The following is a 16,885-nucleotide window of genomic DNA, read 5'->3' on the forward strand; positions in this document are numbered from 1 at the left end:
TTAAAAACTTTTCTTTTTAGTAAAGCTTTTAAAAGTTCATACACCTTTTAACTATCATTTTTAATCCACTTTGTATCCTTTTTATGATGTTGCCCTTGTTGCTTTCATTTACTTCACCTGCGCTTTGTGATTTCTTTCTGTGAAAAGCGCTTTATTAATAAAATGTACTTACTTACTATTTTAAATGTATAATTAAATGTAAAAGTTGTATAGTTTGACACTGATGAGCTCCCCAGGAAATTATTCTATATACATCTTAGTTTGCTTAAAGGATGTTGCTCTTTGTGTTGCACGATGCGTTTGTTTTGCTGTAATGTTTATGTCTGCACTGTTACTGGTAGTATTTTTTCTAGTGCAATTCAAGATTGCCATACTATATTTAACTATTATCCACCAAGGGCGTGGAGGCCGCAGTTACACTAATGTACAAAGTTAAGTAGAGGGCCACAATACGGGGCGACCCGCAGGCCACGAGTTTACGACAAAACCACAAGATAGCGTTTTGATATTTCTTTGGCTTTTCTTAGTTTATTTTTTTGTATGCCACCGCACAGGTTACTAATGATTTCAAAGCTGTATATGCGCATGTGTTGTGGCTGTTCAGAAAAATATGGTTAAAGCAAAAACAGTAAAATGAAAAAAGCAAAGGGTTGGGGAGGAGATCTTGCCCCAAGTGGAGGAGTCAAAGTACCTCGGAGTTTTGTTCACGAGTGAGGGAAGAGTGGATCGTGAGATCGACAGGCGGATCGGTGCGGCGTCTTCAGTAATGCGGACGCTGTATCGATCCGTTGTGGTGAAGAAGGAGCTGAGCCGGAAGGCAAAGCTCTCAATTTATCGGTCGATCTACGTTCCCATCCTCACCTATGGTCATGAGCTTTGGGTTATGACCGAAAGGACAAGATCACGGGTACAAGCGGCCGAAATGAGTTTCCTCCGCCGGGTGGCGGGGCTCTCCCTTAGAGATAGGGTGAGAAGCTCTGCCATCCGGGAGGAGCTCAAAGTAAAGCCGCTGCTCCTCCACATCGAGAGGAGCCAGATGAGGTGGTTCGGGCATCTGGTTAGGATGCCACCCGAACGCCTCCCTAGGGAGGTGTTATGGGCACGTCCGACCGGTAGGAGGCCGCGGGGAAGACCCAGGACACGTTGGGAAGACTATGTCTCTCGGCTGGCCTGGGAACGCCTCGGGTTCCCACAGGAAGAGCTGGACGAAGTGGCTGGGGAGAGGGAAGTCTGGGCTTCCCTGCTTAGTCTGCTGCCCCCGCGACCCGACCTCGGATAAGCGGAAGAAGATGGATGGATGGATGGGCTGAAAAATATACATGAAAGTGAACAGTGGTTGTCGTTTTTATGTATAGAGCGTCATGGGCTTACCTCCTAAGCACAAGCTGTAATGCGCATTCTGCGCCTTTAGTTACTGTGTCCATACATTATTTGTTTCATATAACCATATAATTACTTATTGTATAAGCATCTTTTCTTATTTTTCCACACAGCCAAGTCCAAAAGTCACTCCAGAGCTCAGAGGATTCATTCTGGGCAACAAAGAAATAAGAAGCAGGTCAGTGTTTGATCCAATGCCACCAGAGGGCGCTATTCACCAACATTACCACAGAAGCCATATGTGCAGTGTCTGGGCAGTCATTTGCTTGACTGAACACAGTCTGCGCTTAGTTCTTAAACATTCTGCCAAGTAGGATTCTCGTGTCTAAGCCATAAAGTTGTACATAACGTTTCATAAACCACAACAACTGTACATTTTGACTCCTGTATTGTTGTTTCTTGCGTGCTTTCCACAGAATGCCAGTGCGGAGAGTAAAAGCACAACCGGTGCCTTGTTGGACAAGGCGGCTGAGAAGAGCCCCACCAAAGCCCGGCAGCCCCGCAAAGTGGACCTCCGAGCACGCTACTGGGCCTTCTTGTTTGACAACCTGCGGCGTGCGGTGGATGAGATCTATGTAACGTGCGAGTCTGATCAGAGCGTCGTAGAATGCAAGGTCAGTCTGTTTCGATGATAGCTATGAGGACGTCATGGCGCAGTTGGCAGAGTGGCCGTGCCAGCAACCTGAGGGTTCCTGGTTCAATCCCCACCTTCTACCAACCTCGTCACGTCCGTTGTGTCCTTAAGCAAGACCCTTCACCCTTGCTCCTGATGGGTCATGGTTAGGGCCTTGCATGGCAGCTCCCGCCATCAGTGTGTGAATGTGGAAATAGGGTCAAAGCGCTTTGAGTACCTTGAAGGTAGAAAAGCGCTATACAAGTATAACCCATAACCCATATGAGAGCATCCAAGACTTCTGTGGCCCCCTGTAGGCTCATGACCAGCCAGCTGTTTGTCATTGTTATTGATGAACACTAGAGGGAGACCTCGACATCTGAATGCAAACGACATTCCTCTTGATTTCTGTTTTTTGTCAGACGCCCTGGCTGCTGAGAGAATTAGCACAGGGCTCTTTCTCGGCAGCTTGCTCTGCATATTGATGACAGACAGTAAACAAGGTTATTTATGTTTTGGGTTGGGCAGATCTGGCATTTACTGAAAATAGTTCTTATGCTCCATCTCATGTTACAATTATATTCTGTTAGTTTTTAATGTTGCTGTATCATCAATGTTTGTCTTTGAGTGCTGCTCTTTAACTGGTTGATTAGCACTTCTGCTCCAGAGTAGGTTGGGACTTCCTGTGCTTTTATTGATTCCTCTGCAATGCTGCATTACGCCGAGCATGGCTCTGGTGGTAGTCTGCGGTCAGGACTGTAGCCGTGATCCATGTGGTGTGATCATCATGTTGTCAGACATCTGGCTGCTTTTACCCCCCCTTCATCGCACCACACACTAATGCTATCTAATGGCGAAGGAGCTGGGTGCTGCTCATAATCCCCATCCCACCCACTTTGGGCTCAGTGGACATTGATAGATAATGGATTCATCCGGAATGAGAGGCAGAGTGCCGTGATAGCTCCCAGCTCCAATCCCCCAGTAGGGCTGTGGGCTATCTGCATTTATGCTCTCACACAAACAGATAACTGGATTCCATCTATTGGAATATGGTCATAAAACAGCCTTCATATTGGACACTAGAAAATTATAATATTAAGGTATTTTTAACGCTGCTGATAGCTGTTCTACTCCGAGGAAACCTGTCCATCTTGTAAAGTGATCTTGCACTTTAATATAATTAGGTGTTTTTTTTTTAATGCAGATGCACTCAGTGTCATTTTCAAGATTCATCAGTACATACTATTGAGATATGGAACACAATTGTATTTTGAAAAGATCCTTTTAGGTCTTCAATTTAACCCACATATATACTTTTCTTTTTCTTTTTAATTATTAATCAGTCCCACAAAATAATACACAATAATATTACAATTACAATTCCAAAACCATTCAGAATGGTTCCAGCAACATTCAGAATAGCAATCAACAGAGCAATTGAGAGGACACACAAACATGACACAAAACAATCCAAAAGTAGTCAAACAAAATTAATAATATCAACAACAGTATCAATATTAAAAATAATTCCATCATAGCAGTGATTAGAAATCCCTCATTTACATTATCATCACAGCCATTTATAAAAAAAATCTAATAAACATTTAAAAGATGAACAATAGTGTCAGAGTGGTTTACACTTGCATCTCATAAGTTTGACAACACATTGTGTCCAATATTTTCCACAAAGATAAAATAAGTCATATTTTAGGTTCATTTAAAAGTTAAAACAAATTAGAATAATGAATCCCACATTCCAATATATGAGTTATTGTTATCTAAACTAAATGCAGTTTTTTCTACTGATATCATCTCCATAGCTTGTGTGTATCAGTCAGTATGAGTGGGACTATCAGTATCCATCCATTTTTTTTTTAATATTACCGTTTTTGTTATGATGCATATTGAAAGAAATGCGTTTTTACTCTTTGATGACACGTTACTAAATGGATGCAGATCACCAAGAATACACGTTTTGCAGTCATTGGGATGTTTATATTTAGGAATGTGATTGCTTCTTTTGTTGTTTTAAACCATAACTATTTTATTCTCTGACATTCCCACAATAAATGAACAAGAGTTCCCAGCGGGCCAACACTTCATACACTATCTACTGCACCGATTTTAAACAGCTGAGAAGATGTCAAATACCATCTATTCAAGATCTTAAATTGACTCAGCCTTTTTTTAATGCTTCTAAAGGGCTTATTGGCGTTTTTCCAAATATCATTTCATGCTATGTCTCTTTCATCTAAAATATTTAAGTCGATCTTTTGTACTTTCGATCCTAATCTGATTTTTTTTTTTTACAAAGTTGGGACTTTTTGTAATATTTTCCTTTTGTTTTTCCAGCATGCCTCTAATACTACTTAAATTACAACCATCATATTATTTTAGAATAATTCATTATTAATTAAATCAATAAATCTGGAAATGAAAAATGAAAACTGATGTATATTTCATAAACATTTTGATTTAATCGTTTAAGTGTTTCTGAACTTGTCGTGTTCTTGTGAGTGTATATTTATTTGTTCCAATTAAACATCTATTGTAACCCAAAGCACATATTCATGTTTGCTTAAGTTCAAGATGAGGCAAATTTCCAAGAGTGACAAGTAAACTAACCAGTAAGGCAAAACAAAACTATTCATTTGTTTTGTGTGTGTAGATGGGCCGCTGGCTTTTACTGACCCACCTAATGGCGAGGCCCCTTGAAGGTTAAACATGTCATTGGTCTTGAAATGTTATGTGAGGGTTGTATTTAGGTAAGTGTGCCTGTTAACATGCTGAAAGCCACTTTATGATGCCTCCGCACGCTGTGCAGTTTGTCCGTCATGAGGCTCCAGCCAGGCCTTCATTACCAAATGAACGTCAGAATATAGAAGCGGTCTTTGTTAACCAGTTCCAATCAGCAGAGCTGCTGCTGGACACATCTTTCACTGGCCTGACTTGTCTATTAACTAAAAAGCACTGTGAAGCTTTACTCTCAATTACCACTCCCTTCACGATCCCCATCAATCAGTTGTCTGCTTTCATTGGACCTCTGGGATGGTAAATTGTAGAGGTGTGTGGCAGGGGGAGGAAGGCACGGGCCCCCGAGGCCCCCCACGGGACAACACCTTTGCAACAACCAAAATACCAAGTACCGGTACAGATAAGATGCAAGAGTTTATATTGTCTGGTCTTCCTCAAAGTGTTCTATGTGCGCATGAGCTTGCATGAATCTTTCAGGAAACATACTGAGGTTCACGCTTCGGATTTTCTTTTTGAAACCACTTGAATGACAAACTTGAATCTGGAAAGAAAAAAAAACAGTCAATTCAGTTCCAAACTGATGTGCGTACACTGCTTTGTTCATTTCTTTTTGTCCCTCAGGAAGTGTTGATGATGTTGGACAACTATGTGCGGGATTTCAAAGCTCTCATAGACTGGATTCAGCTTCAGGAGAAGCTGGAAAAAACAGATGCCCAGAACAGGTCATCTTTCGTGTTTGATACTTACTCACTAACTCAGGGGTCGGCAACCCAAAATGCTGAAAGAGCCATATTGGACCAAAAATACAAGAATACAAATCTGTCTGAAGCTGCTAAAAATGAAAAGTCTTATATAAAAGTGTAAAAATGAAGGCAACACATGATGTAAGTGTCTATATTAGCCATATTAGTATCAACATGATTGTGTCGCAGGCTGATGCAAGTCTTCGTTGACATGTAATATTTATTCTACACATTTTTACAGCATTGGAAAACATGAGTCAAACAGAGGCTTCTCCGAGGGTGAGATAACTCAGAGAAATAACTGACTTAGAGTGGCCAAAGGTATAGATGTGTGTGTCTATGTTTAAGGAAACGGCAGGCCGACTTCTTTTAATGGATTTATTACAATCTTTGTTAGCTGGGTAACGTTTGCTGTGGTCTGGAACAACATGGCACACAAACAACCATCAGAAATGCAGCCAATATTACATACAAAGTGTCATGAGACATGCAAATATAAATTAAATACACAGAGGACATAAGTAAAGGAAATTAAATGAGCTCAAATATAGCTACAAACGAGGCAAAATGGCGCAATATATACATACAGCTAGCCTGAATAGCATGTTAGCATCGATTCACTTGCAGTCATGCACTGACCAAATATGCCTGATTAGCACTCCAACAAGTCAATAACATTAACAAAGATCACCTTTGTGCATTCACACACAGCATAAAAAGTTTGGTGGACAAAATGAGACAAAGAAGGAGTGGCATAAAACACGTCTTTCTGTGGCAGCGTCGGAGAAATGTGTACATGTAAACAAACTATGGTGAGTTTAAGGACCGCCGAAATTAGTAGGACAAAACGGCGCTCGCCAAATACTCTCATCAGTGAAGCATGTTTAATGTAAACGATGGGGTTTCTAACATTTAGGGAGGTTTGTGTCATGTTTGTCCTCCTACCACTTTGAAACAAACAATTGATTTTTTTCCCTCATCTTTTTCCATTTTAATACATTTTTGAAATGTATTAAATGCCACTAGGGCGGCGCTAGAGAGCCACGGGTTGCCGACCCTCGCACTAACTGTTTGTTGTGAGCTTGAAGGCACAAACACAATGGATCAATTGCTTATTGTCAAAGAGATCCACAAGTTTATTGGATTCTCTTTAAGCCTAAAGCTACAAAATGTATCATTTTAAGCTTACATTGTCCAAACATGCACAACTCCTTGCAAGTAACCATTTATTGTAACCACTCCTATTCATTTGCAGGCCTACCTCTTTAGCCTGGGACCTTCGTAAGATGTCACCGGGACGTCATGTGGTGCCTAGCTCCTCTGCAGACAGACTGGTATCTTCTCCGGGTACACGTCGCACCCTCACCTTTGGGTAAGCCACTTCTCTTTCAGTTGCAGTCAGTTAACCATGTGTTGGTTAATTGTATTTGTTGAGTCTTTGCCTACACCATTGTTGAAAGGCGTGGTTAAGTGTTAAAGACCGAGAAATGCTCTGTAATCAGACATTGCAAAAAATGAGTATTGATCGTGGCGTAGGTGCTTTTACAAGTGGAGAGTGGTGCTTTCAAGGGGAACTGCGCTTTTTTTTGGAGTTTTGCCTATCGTTCACAATACTTATGAGAGACAAAAAGACGGAATATTTTTGGTTTTTTTTGCTTTCTATCATATAAAAATCATCTCGTTCTTGGTGGCTAGCAATGCAGCTAATGGGATCAATCATTTCTACCCCTAAATCACTTTAAAAATGCATTAAAAAAACGCCAACAATACCTCATTTACGTTCTGTAACCTGTATAATAACCAGTGACTTTGTTATTGTAAGAGCGAACACAGAGGAACTCTTTTTTTCTAGCCACTAACACATTGGCGTGCTACGGTGTTAACCGTAAGAGTCAACTTCGGCAAACGATAAGCTGGCTTCTACGACAACGCGATTGAATTTGTAAAGCACAACACAATGCGATTGGACAATAACCTGTACTGAGTGAAAAACATGAACAATCATATTACAGTATCTGTAAAGTATTAGCATTATGTTTTGTTTGTACACTGCTAGCTCGGCAGTGTAGTTGTGGTGTATGTACAGTGATGTGCTGCATGTAATATGAATAGGGTTGCAAAATTCTGGGAATATTCAAAGTTGGAAACTTTTCCATGGGAAATTCATGGGAATAAACATTGAATGCAACATGCTAGATCTTGCAGCATGATTATCAGCTAAAACAACCTGATTTAATGCAAATTCAGTAGAATTTCAACCCTGCACTGTGCATTCCTCCATCACATGTGCAGATAATTCCCAGCATGCTACACACTACAGCAGGGCTATTGAGGCCACACTAGTATTTGAGCCGAAGGACTTCATCCAGTCAGGTAAGTGTTGATGATATTACTGGGGTAAATATATTTGATCTATGGTATTAAAGTTTAACAATTGCTTGTTACTGTATGACTGTAGACTACTCCAGCAGACTTCCACTCAAGCTACGTAGCTGTTCCTGTACTTGTTAAGTGATTTTGGGGCCAATATCTAACTAGGTTTATGTACCACCACAGTCTCATAATGAACCAAAAATATTTCTCCGTTAGCCGTGATGCTAATTTTCTCTATGTTAAATCCCATTCATTTATGCTAACAACGTTAGTGATCCGAATTTACCTTTTTTGTGATCTGTAAAGTTCAACTAGCAAATACCAAATCAAAAGGTGTAGTTTCCTGTGCCTTCTGTTCTGCTAGCCATTCTGTTGTCATACAAGAATGTAGGTTATAGTTTGATTTAGCATGCTGATTGAGTGTTCATTTATTCATCTAGCCTATTTCTATTCATTTGTCCATCAGTAAAATATTTTTAAAGACCACTTCAATTGTTTAGCTGACTATTTATATCTGTGTGTGGCATTGCATTAGTGTTTTACAAGCTTCTCATCTTATTCTACAGAATAAGATGGACGGTGTCTAACTTTGAATAATCAAAACATTGTCAAAATTTCCAAACTTCCCGAGCTTAACTTCCCGTGGTAAATTTCCCGAAAGTTTCCGGAAGTTTACCGGAAACTTTCCACCCCTTCGCAATCCTAATTATGAAGAATAGTATATTGACTTACTCTGTTTGGTCAAGCTGGCCGGGGGACGTTTCCAGTTGATATGGGCACTCCAATAATTTGGCACAGCTTGGTTAAAAAGTTCCAGATAATTTGCAGCGTGACCAAATTGCACCGACCTCACTCTCTGGGCTTCCGTCTGCTCCATTTCACACTCTTCTTCGTGCTCGCTTCTCCAAGCAGCAGTTCATCCTCTGTTCGTATCAAAAAGATAATGTTGTGAATCCTCATTTGTCCAACAATAGTCGTCATCGTTGTCTGTTACCAAGTCTACTATGATAACAACACACTCGCGTGTTTGTTTGCGGAAGTAGAAACACACAAAAGTCAGATGGAGGAAGGAAGTGCTGCTATTGATTAAAATGACCAAAATACGGTAACTATTGTACATATTACAGGACTCAAATTTAACCACGGCAACTGGGCAAAATCCGCGACCGCCCTTGTCATTTGCCGTAATGCCCTAAAAAATTGACCAACACCGGCGGCAAGAACATGCCGTGACCGCCTTTGACTTTTTACTTGTTAACGGACAAGGGATTTAACAATAAACAGTATAATGATAATTCGCGATAAAATTCCCGACGGTTTAGTAATGCTGTCTAATTTTTTAATTTCTGAAACCCCGTCATTTATTAATGCATTTTAGGCAACACGAAGTCAAGCGCAAGCGCACTAGCGTCGTTTGGCTTGATAATCATGGCGGACTAACGACACAGACTTTGTTGCAGAGATTTCCCCTCGGAGTAAACGGAGCCAAGCGCTTGGTTTAACATCATTTTCCCTCGCTTCCCGGCGTGCGCTTAAGAGCGCACTGCTGTGTTTAGATGGAGACAGGTGTGGACAATATTGGAGACACTTGTCCCCATACTAAAAGTACACAGCGAAGGAGAAAACTATTTGATGTTGCTTTTATTTTCTCAATACAGTGTCCATCAGCTGTTACTGAGAGTTAATAATGTGAGGAAACATGCAGCAGAAAAATGAAAGTTGTCACAACTTGTTTATAAAGTCTTTAGTTTGTTCACTGGGATGTTCACTCCTCCTTTATTTAACTTCAAACTGTATCAGTGCTCAAATAACATCAATACTAGCTAAAATGTTTTGTTACATCATCGAATTGAACACAGGCTGTGAAGATTGTGTATTCGGTTTGAGGTGTCACTCCTCTTATTGTTGGCCAAACTTGTACTGAACCAAGAGAAGAACAAAGCTTGTTTATTAGACTTCATCTTCATTAGATAAACTGCTTTGTGTTTTATTTTGATATCAAAAAGTAAACACGTTTTTTTTTTCCCTGTGTTTTTTTTCATGTATTACTTCAAAACCAGCATTTTGTTATTGTTTTATTATGTGTAGTTAATTCCTATACGACATATTTCTGCTCAAACTCTTAATGGATCTGTCCCGATACATCATCTACATGTACATATAAAATTGATAAATAATTAAAAAAAAAAAAATACCTCCCTCTATCAAAATGTAAAAATAGAGATACAGGCATCATGAAATGACGAAAAGCTGACAAGTTTATATTGATAATGAATTAAAAAAAAACAGTTTATATATATATATATATATATATATATATATATATATATATATATATATATATATATAAAAATAAATAATGTATGCATGCATGCTTTGGAGCCCCTGCCTGGAAAGAAAATAATGTTTGCCTTGTTGCCCTTCTAACTTGTCTTGGTGCCCTAAAATATGAGCTCTCCTTTAAGGCAACACTTGCCTTGACCTTAAAAAGTTCAAATTCGAGGCCTGATGTTACATAAAGTCATGAACGTGTTTGTTAATACATATATATAGACTTGCAGCGTGTATATAAAACATTGATGGAGGGTTTTGAAATTGTTTTAGAGGACTTTGAAGGCAACAACAGTGGCTTCTATTAGCTGCGTATTGGAAGCGTTTTTTTTAATCCTCTTTAAACCTACCCACCCAACCTAAAAAAAAGACGTGTGTTCTTGTCTCTCATGATTGTGAACGATCAAAATTCCCCCAAAAAAGTGCAGTTCCCCATCAATGTCTGTGACTGGCAACTGAATGGGAAAGAGCCACAGAAATGACAAAAAAACATTATTTTAGTCATCAGGTTTTTATTTTTGTATTCGTTTTGCTCTTGTATAAATGTTCTATCCAGCGGTCCTCCTCCTGCATTGGCTGCTGCCCGACTGTCCCACTCAGGCCCCAGCTGGGCAGACAGAGTGAAGTGTACTCAGTCAGCGCCAAATTCTAGTCAACTGACAACTTCACAAGTTGAAACACCAAGTATGACATCACTCCCACTAACCCTGAAACACAGCAGGACAGAATATTTGTTGTTTTGCCTTCCATCTTTAGGTAAGAAGGATGCAGAAGGCTGGGAGACTGTCCAACGAGGACGTGCTGCCAAGCCTCGCTCTGCCACCATGATCGCCAAGGTCAGCCCGGTCGTGGCGGTCAATGTTGCTTCCAAGCAGGACAACATTCAGTCACATGTGGCGCCACAAAAAGTTCCACCTTCCTGCCCTCAGCTCTTGCCTGACAACAACGCAACCCAGGTGGACTCTGAGCAGCAAGTCCCTGCACAGCCGGACCCCCTGGAGAATGTTAAACATGCAATGAGCGGGAATGCGATAGAGGTACTGAGGTCCCTGAAGAGAGATATTGATTATTCATGAAGAGCAGGGAAATATGAGATGGCTTCATCAACCACATTGTTATTGTTATTCATAATATTCACATACACATACGCTTTAAATTGATTTTTTTAGTCCGTTTTCACACTCCTCACCACACAATTGGTGTATATCGTACAGTTAGGTCCATAAATATTTGGACATTGACACAATTTTCAGTATTTCAGCTCTGTACAACACCACAATAGATTTGAAATGAAACAATCAAGATGTGCTTTAAGTGCAGAATTTGAGCTTCAATTTGAGGGTATGTACATCCAAATCAGGTGAACGGTGTAGGAATTACAACACATTTTATATGTGCTTTCCACTTTTTAAGGGACCAAAAGTAATTGGACAAACTAACATGATCATAAATCAAATTGTCACTTTTTAATACTTTGTTGCAAATCCTTTGCAGTCAATGACAGCCTGAAGTGTGGAACACATAGACATCACCAGACACTGGGTTTCGTCCCTGGTGATGCTCTGCCGGACCTCTGCTGCAGCTGTCTTCACTTCCTGCTTGTTCTGTGGGCATTTTCCCTTCAGTTTTGTCTTCAGCAAGTGAAATTCATGCTCAATGGGATTCAGGCCAGGTGATTGACTTGGCCATTGCAGAACATTCCACTTTTTTGCCTTAAAAAACTATTTGGTTGCTTTCGCAGTATGCTTCGGGCCATTGTCCATCTGCATTGTGAAGTGTCGTCCAATGAGTTTTGAAGCATTTGGCTGAATATGAGCAGATAATATTGCCCCAAACAATTCACAATTCATTCTGCTGGTTTTGTCAGCTGTCACATCATCAATAAATATAAGAGATCCAGTTCCACTGGCAGCCATGCATGCCACTTCCACCACCATGCTTCACTGATGAGGTGGTATGCTTTGGATCTTGTGCAGTTCCTTGCCTTCTCCATACTCTTCTCTTTCCATCATTCTGCTACAAGTTGATCTTTGTCTCATCTGTCCATAAGATGTTGTTCCAGAACTGCACAGGCTCTTTTAGATGTTTCTTGGCAAACTCTATAATCTGGCCTTCCTGTTTTTGAGGAAGAATGTACCAAACAGTTGATTTGGCCACACCTCATGTTTTTGCTGTCTCTCTGATGGCTTTGTTTTGATTTTTCAGCCTAATGATGGCTTGCTTCACTGATAGTGACAGCTCTTTGGACTTCATATTGAGACTGAGAGATGACCTCCCCAGATTCCAAATGAATATACCACACTTGAAATGACATCTAGGCCTTTTATCTGCTCTTTGTAAATGAAAAAAAAACAAGGGAATAACACACACCTGACCATGGAACAGCGGAGTAGCCAATTGTCCAATTACTTTTGGTCCCTTTAAAAGTGGAAGGCACATATAAAATGTGTTGTAATTCCTACACCGTTCACCTGATTTGGATGTAAATACCCTCAAATTAAAGCTCAAACTCTGCACTTAAAGCACATCTTGATTGTTTCATTTCAAATCCATTGTGGTGTTGTACAGAGCTGAAATACTGAAAATGGTGTCAATGTCCAAATGGACCTACCGGTAACTGTATATATATTTTGGTTGGGGATACAAAGCCTATGCCCCCATTCATCTTCAAATCTGCGTCTGCATTAGGGCATGCCATTATCCAGATCCCCTGCATGATTTGACGTGTGTTATTGCTCTGGTGAAGTGCATGTCTTTAATGGAGCTTGCGTCTGCTTGTGTGTATGTGATTGTTGGTGCAGCCCCCAGCAGAGAGTGCACAAGACTCTGGGAATTGTGTCGACGCACCCTGCGACGGCGCGCCTCCCCCTATAGCAGATCTCATCCTTTCCCAAGCTTCAGAGCCCACCCTATGCTCAGCCGCGGTCCCACCAGGCGACGTGACCTTATCAGTGCCACTTCCTGCTCTGGCCCGCGCCGCATCCCCAGATCAAGCCCAGACGGATAGGCTCTGCGGACCGTCTGCCTTTGGGAACAATGTGGCTGAGGGGGGCTCGTCGCAGGGCACGGACAGATCTGCGCCACAACAGGCTGAGACTCCCATGACAGCGGTGAAACTGGAGAGTGTTCTGGACCCCACAGAGCTTTCTACTGTGAGTGCTGAGAGATGGAGGAACAGGGGGAGGGGTGGCTATGAGGGGGTGAGTCAGGAAGGTCTCAAGGGTGCTTTACCGCCTAAACAAAGTCATTTAAAAGAAATCCCTGACCAAGACTGCAATGTTTTAGCAACATTCACTGTGAAGAATAGCTGTGAGTAGATGTTTGTATTGTAGCAAGTGCTTCCACTTACCGGATAAAAGGAGGGAACCACATTTTAAATATTATTTATTAACACTACTATCAATCCCCAGTGAAGCTTTCTCCACCTATCAGTTTGGACTACCTGTTTTAATGTATGTGTCCAACTCCTTTTCTCAGGTAGGCCAAGTTAATATGTGCATCATATATTCAGATCACTTTTTCTACAAAACCAGTGAAGTCGGCACGTTGTGTAAATCCATCCATCCATTTTCTACCGCTTGTCCCTTTCGGGGTCGCGGGGGGTGCTGGAGCCTTGGTAAATAAAAAGAGAATACAATGATTTGCAAATCCTTTTCAACTTATATTCAATTGAATAGACTGCAAAGACAAGATACTTAACGTTTGAACAACTGGAAAACTTTATTTTTTGCAAATATTAGCTCATTTGGAATTTGATGCCTGCAACATGTTTAAAAAAAGCTGGCACAAGTGGCAAAAAAGACTGAGAAAGTTGAGGAATGCTCATCAAACACTTATTTGGAACATCCCACAGGTGAACGGGTTAATTGGGAACAGGTGGGTGCCATTATTGGGTATAAAAGCAGCTTCCATGAAATGCTCAGTCATTCACAAACAAAGATGGGGCGAGAGTCACCACTTTGTCAACAAATGCCTGAGCAAATTGTCCCAACAGTTTAAGAACATTTCTCAATGAGCTATTGCAAGGAATTTAGGGATTTCACCATCTACGGTCCGTAATATCATCAAAAGGTTCAGAGAATCTGGAGAAATCACTGCACGTAAGCGATATTACGGACCTTTGATCCCTCAGGCAGTACTGCATCAAAAAGCGACATCATTGTGTAATGGATATCACCACATGGGCTCAGGAACATTTCAGAAAACCACTGTCAGTAACTACAGTTGGTCGCTACATCTGTAAGTGCAAGTTAAAACTCTACTATGCAAAGCCATTTATCAACAACACCCAGAAACGCTTCGCTGGGCCCAAGTGAATCTAAGATGGACTGATGCAAAGAGGAAAAGTGTTCTGTGGTCTGATGAGTCCGCATTTCAAATTGTTTTTGGAAACTGGATGTCGTGTCCTCCGGAACAAAGAGGAAAAGAACCACCCAGACTGTTTATAGGCGCAAAGTGTAAAAGCCAGCATGTGTGATGGTATGGGGGTGTATTAGTGCCCAAGACATGTGTAACGTACACATCTCTGAAGGCACCATTAATGCTGAAAGATACATACAGCTTTTGGAGCAACATATGTTGCCATCCAAGCAACATTATCATGGACGCCCCTGCTTATTTCAGCAAGACAATGCCAAGCCACGTGTTACAACAGCGTGACATTTATTTTCTGTTCTGCTAGCCATTCTGTTGTCATACAAGAATGTAGGTTATAGTTTGATTTAGCATGCTGATTGAGTGTTCATTTATTCATCTAGCCTATTTCTATTCATTTGTCCATCAGTCAAATATTTTTAAAGACCACTTCAATTGTTTAGCTGACTATTTATATCTGTGTGTGGCATTGCATTAGTGTTTTACAAGCTTCTCATCTTATTTTACAGAATAAGATGGACGGTGTCCAACTTTGAATAATCAAAACATTGTCAAAATTTCCAAACTTCCCGAGCTTAACTTCCCGTGGTAAATTTCCCGAAAGTTTCCGGAAATTTACCGGAAACTTTCCACCCCTTCGCAATTTATTGTAAAAGAGTGCGGGTACTAGACTGGCCTGCCTGTAGTCCAGACCTGTCTCCCATTGAAAATGTGTGGTGCAATATGAAGGCTAAAATATCAGAAGGGAGACTGTTGAACAACTTAAGCTGTACATCAAGCAAGAATGGGAAAGAATTCCACTTCAAAAATGTGTCTCCTCAGTTCCCAAACCTTTACTGAAAATTGTTAAAAGAAAAGGCCATGTAACAGTGGTAAAAATGCCCCTCTGACATTTTTTTTGCAATGTGTTGCTGCCATTAAATTCTAAGTTCATGATTATTTGCACACAAAAAAAAAATTTCTCAGTGTGAACATTAACTATCTTGTCTTTGCAGTCAATTCAATTGAATATAAGTTGAAAAGGATTTGCAAATCATTGTATTCTCTTTTTAATTACCATTTACACAACGTGTCATCTTCACTGCTTTTGGCTTTTGTACATCATGGCATGTTTCATAGAAGAGATGCAATCTCAAACCCAATCCATGACCCATATTCTTCTCAAAAAAGCAAGTGAGTTGCCTCCTTCCACCATCTCTTCACCCTCACAGCAAATGTGTCCTGCATGACTGTGGAATGCTTCCTCACTTGTGATCTTTTTGACCAAAAGTGTGATTATGTTGATCTGGTGTTACTTGCTATGTCAATCTGGACAAATCATTAATACAGACCCACTGGCATAGACTCTTGGTGTTTCTCTAACATTGGATTTGATGTGTGACATGCTGTATCTGGGAGTGAGGTGACCTTTGCGTCTTGTGTCCAGCCTCAGTCCATTGCAGAGGTCCTGGCCAAGAAAGAGGAGCTGGCTGACCGACTAGAGAAGGCCAACGAGGAAGCCATCGCCAGTGCCATAGCAGAGGAAGAGCAGTTGACTCGAGAGATACAAGCAGAGAACAACGATCTAGACACGGATAATGACAATGACTTCCCGGTTAGAGACATTTGACTCTTTAAAGATGTGTCTTTATTCTTTGTTTACCTTTTATAAATCTAACCTACAGCCTAGCATTGCCAATGGAGGATGTGGACCCAATATGGAGTGGAGTGAGATACTAGCAGACTATGATGGTATGATTTTCCAACTTTAAAGGAGTTTCGGTTTCAAATGCTTCAGAAATGTATTCTCCTTTTCATAGCGAGAGAAGCATGGCGTCAGAGTACCTCATGGGGCGACATGGTGGAGGAAGAACCTGCTCGACCTCCCGGACATGGAATCCACATGCATGAAAAATTGTCTTCGCCATCTCGCAAAAGGTACAGTAGACTTTGTCATTGTATGGACTTGTCACAGCCAGCTTAACTATGACTTTAGGGCCTTGTTGACGGGCGACTAATGTGCTCATTTTCTTTTCTTTCTTTCTTTAGTTTATTTTGAACATGAACACACTTACAGTATAATACATCACACAATTTCATATAATTTCATTTTACATCATGCCCGAAAAGGAGTAGGAAGAAGCAAAGCTTATTTAATCCTACCCCTTTCCCACTTCAAAGCGTTTACAAATATATAGAATCGTTTACTGACCTTTTTATATAATAAAATAACATCTATGAATTAGTATACACAACACTTTTGTAATATTTAATTAATTAATTCAGTCATTATTAACATACTGAGATGAAAAATATCTTATTTCCAATAAGGTTGGAA

At 40.6% G+C, this 16,885-nt stretch overlaps 1 protein-coding gene across 3 annotated transcripts in view; it reads left to right on the forward strand.

Moving 5' to 3' along the window:
* scaper (S-phase cyclin A-associated protein in the ER) overlaps positions 1-16,885 on the forward strand; it is a 146,084-nt gene that overhangs the window by 20,995 nt on the left and 108,204 nt on the right. The window contains exons 3-13 of one of the 3 annotated variants that reach the window (XM_061970391.2): positions 1,494-1,558; positions 1,797-1,994; positions 5,369-5,469; positions 6,746-6,862; positions 10,751-10,878; positions 10,951-11,030; positions 11,124-11,231; positions 12,996-13,346; positions 15,995-16,162; positions 16,233-16,299; positions 16,368-16,485. In XM_061970391.2, coding sequence (XP_061826375.2) covers positions 1,494-1,558; positions 1,797-1,994; positions 5,369-5,469; positions 6,746-6,862; positions 10,751-10,878; positions 10,951-11,030; positions 11,124-11,231; positions 12,996-13,346; positions 15,995-16,162; positions 16,233-16,299; positions 16,368-16,485 — 1,501 coding nt within the window. Of the gene's footprint in view, positions 1-1,493; positions 1,559-1,796; positions 1,995-5,368; positions 5,470-6,745; positions 6,863-10,750; positions 10,879-10,950; positions 11,232-12,995; positions 13,347-15,994; positions 16,163-16,232; positions 16,300-16,367; positions 16,486-16,885 lie in introns of all 3 variants that reach the window. The other 2 variants (XM_061970390.2, XM_061970392.2) reach the window with 2 other exon arrangements.

The sequence above is a fragment of the Nerophis lumbriciformis genome, linkage group LG10 (genome assembly GCF_033978685.3).
Source record: "Nerophis lumbriciformis linkage group LG10, RoL_Nlum_v2.1, whole genome shotgun sequence".
Classification (NCBI taxonomy): Eukaryota; Metazoa; Chordata; class Actinopteri; order Syngnathiformes; family Syngnathidae; genus Nerophis; species Nerophis lumbriciformis.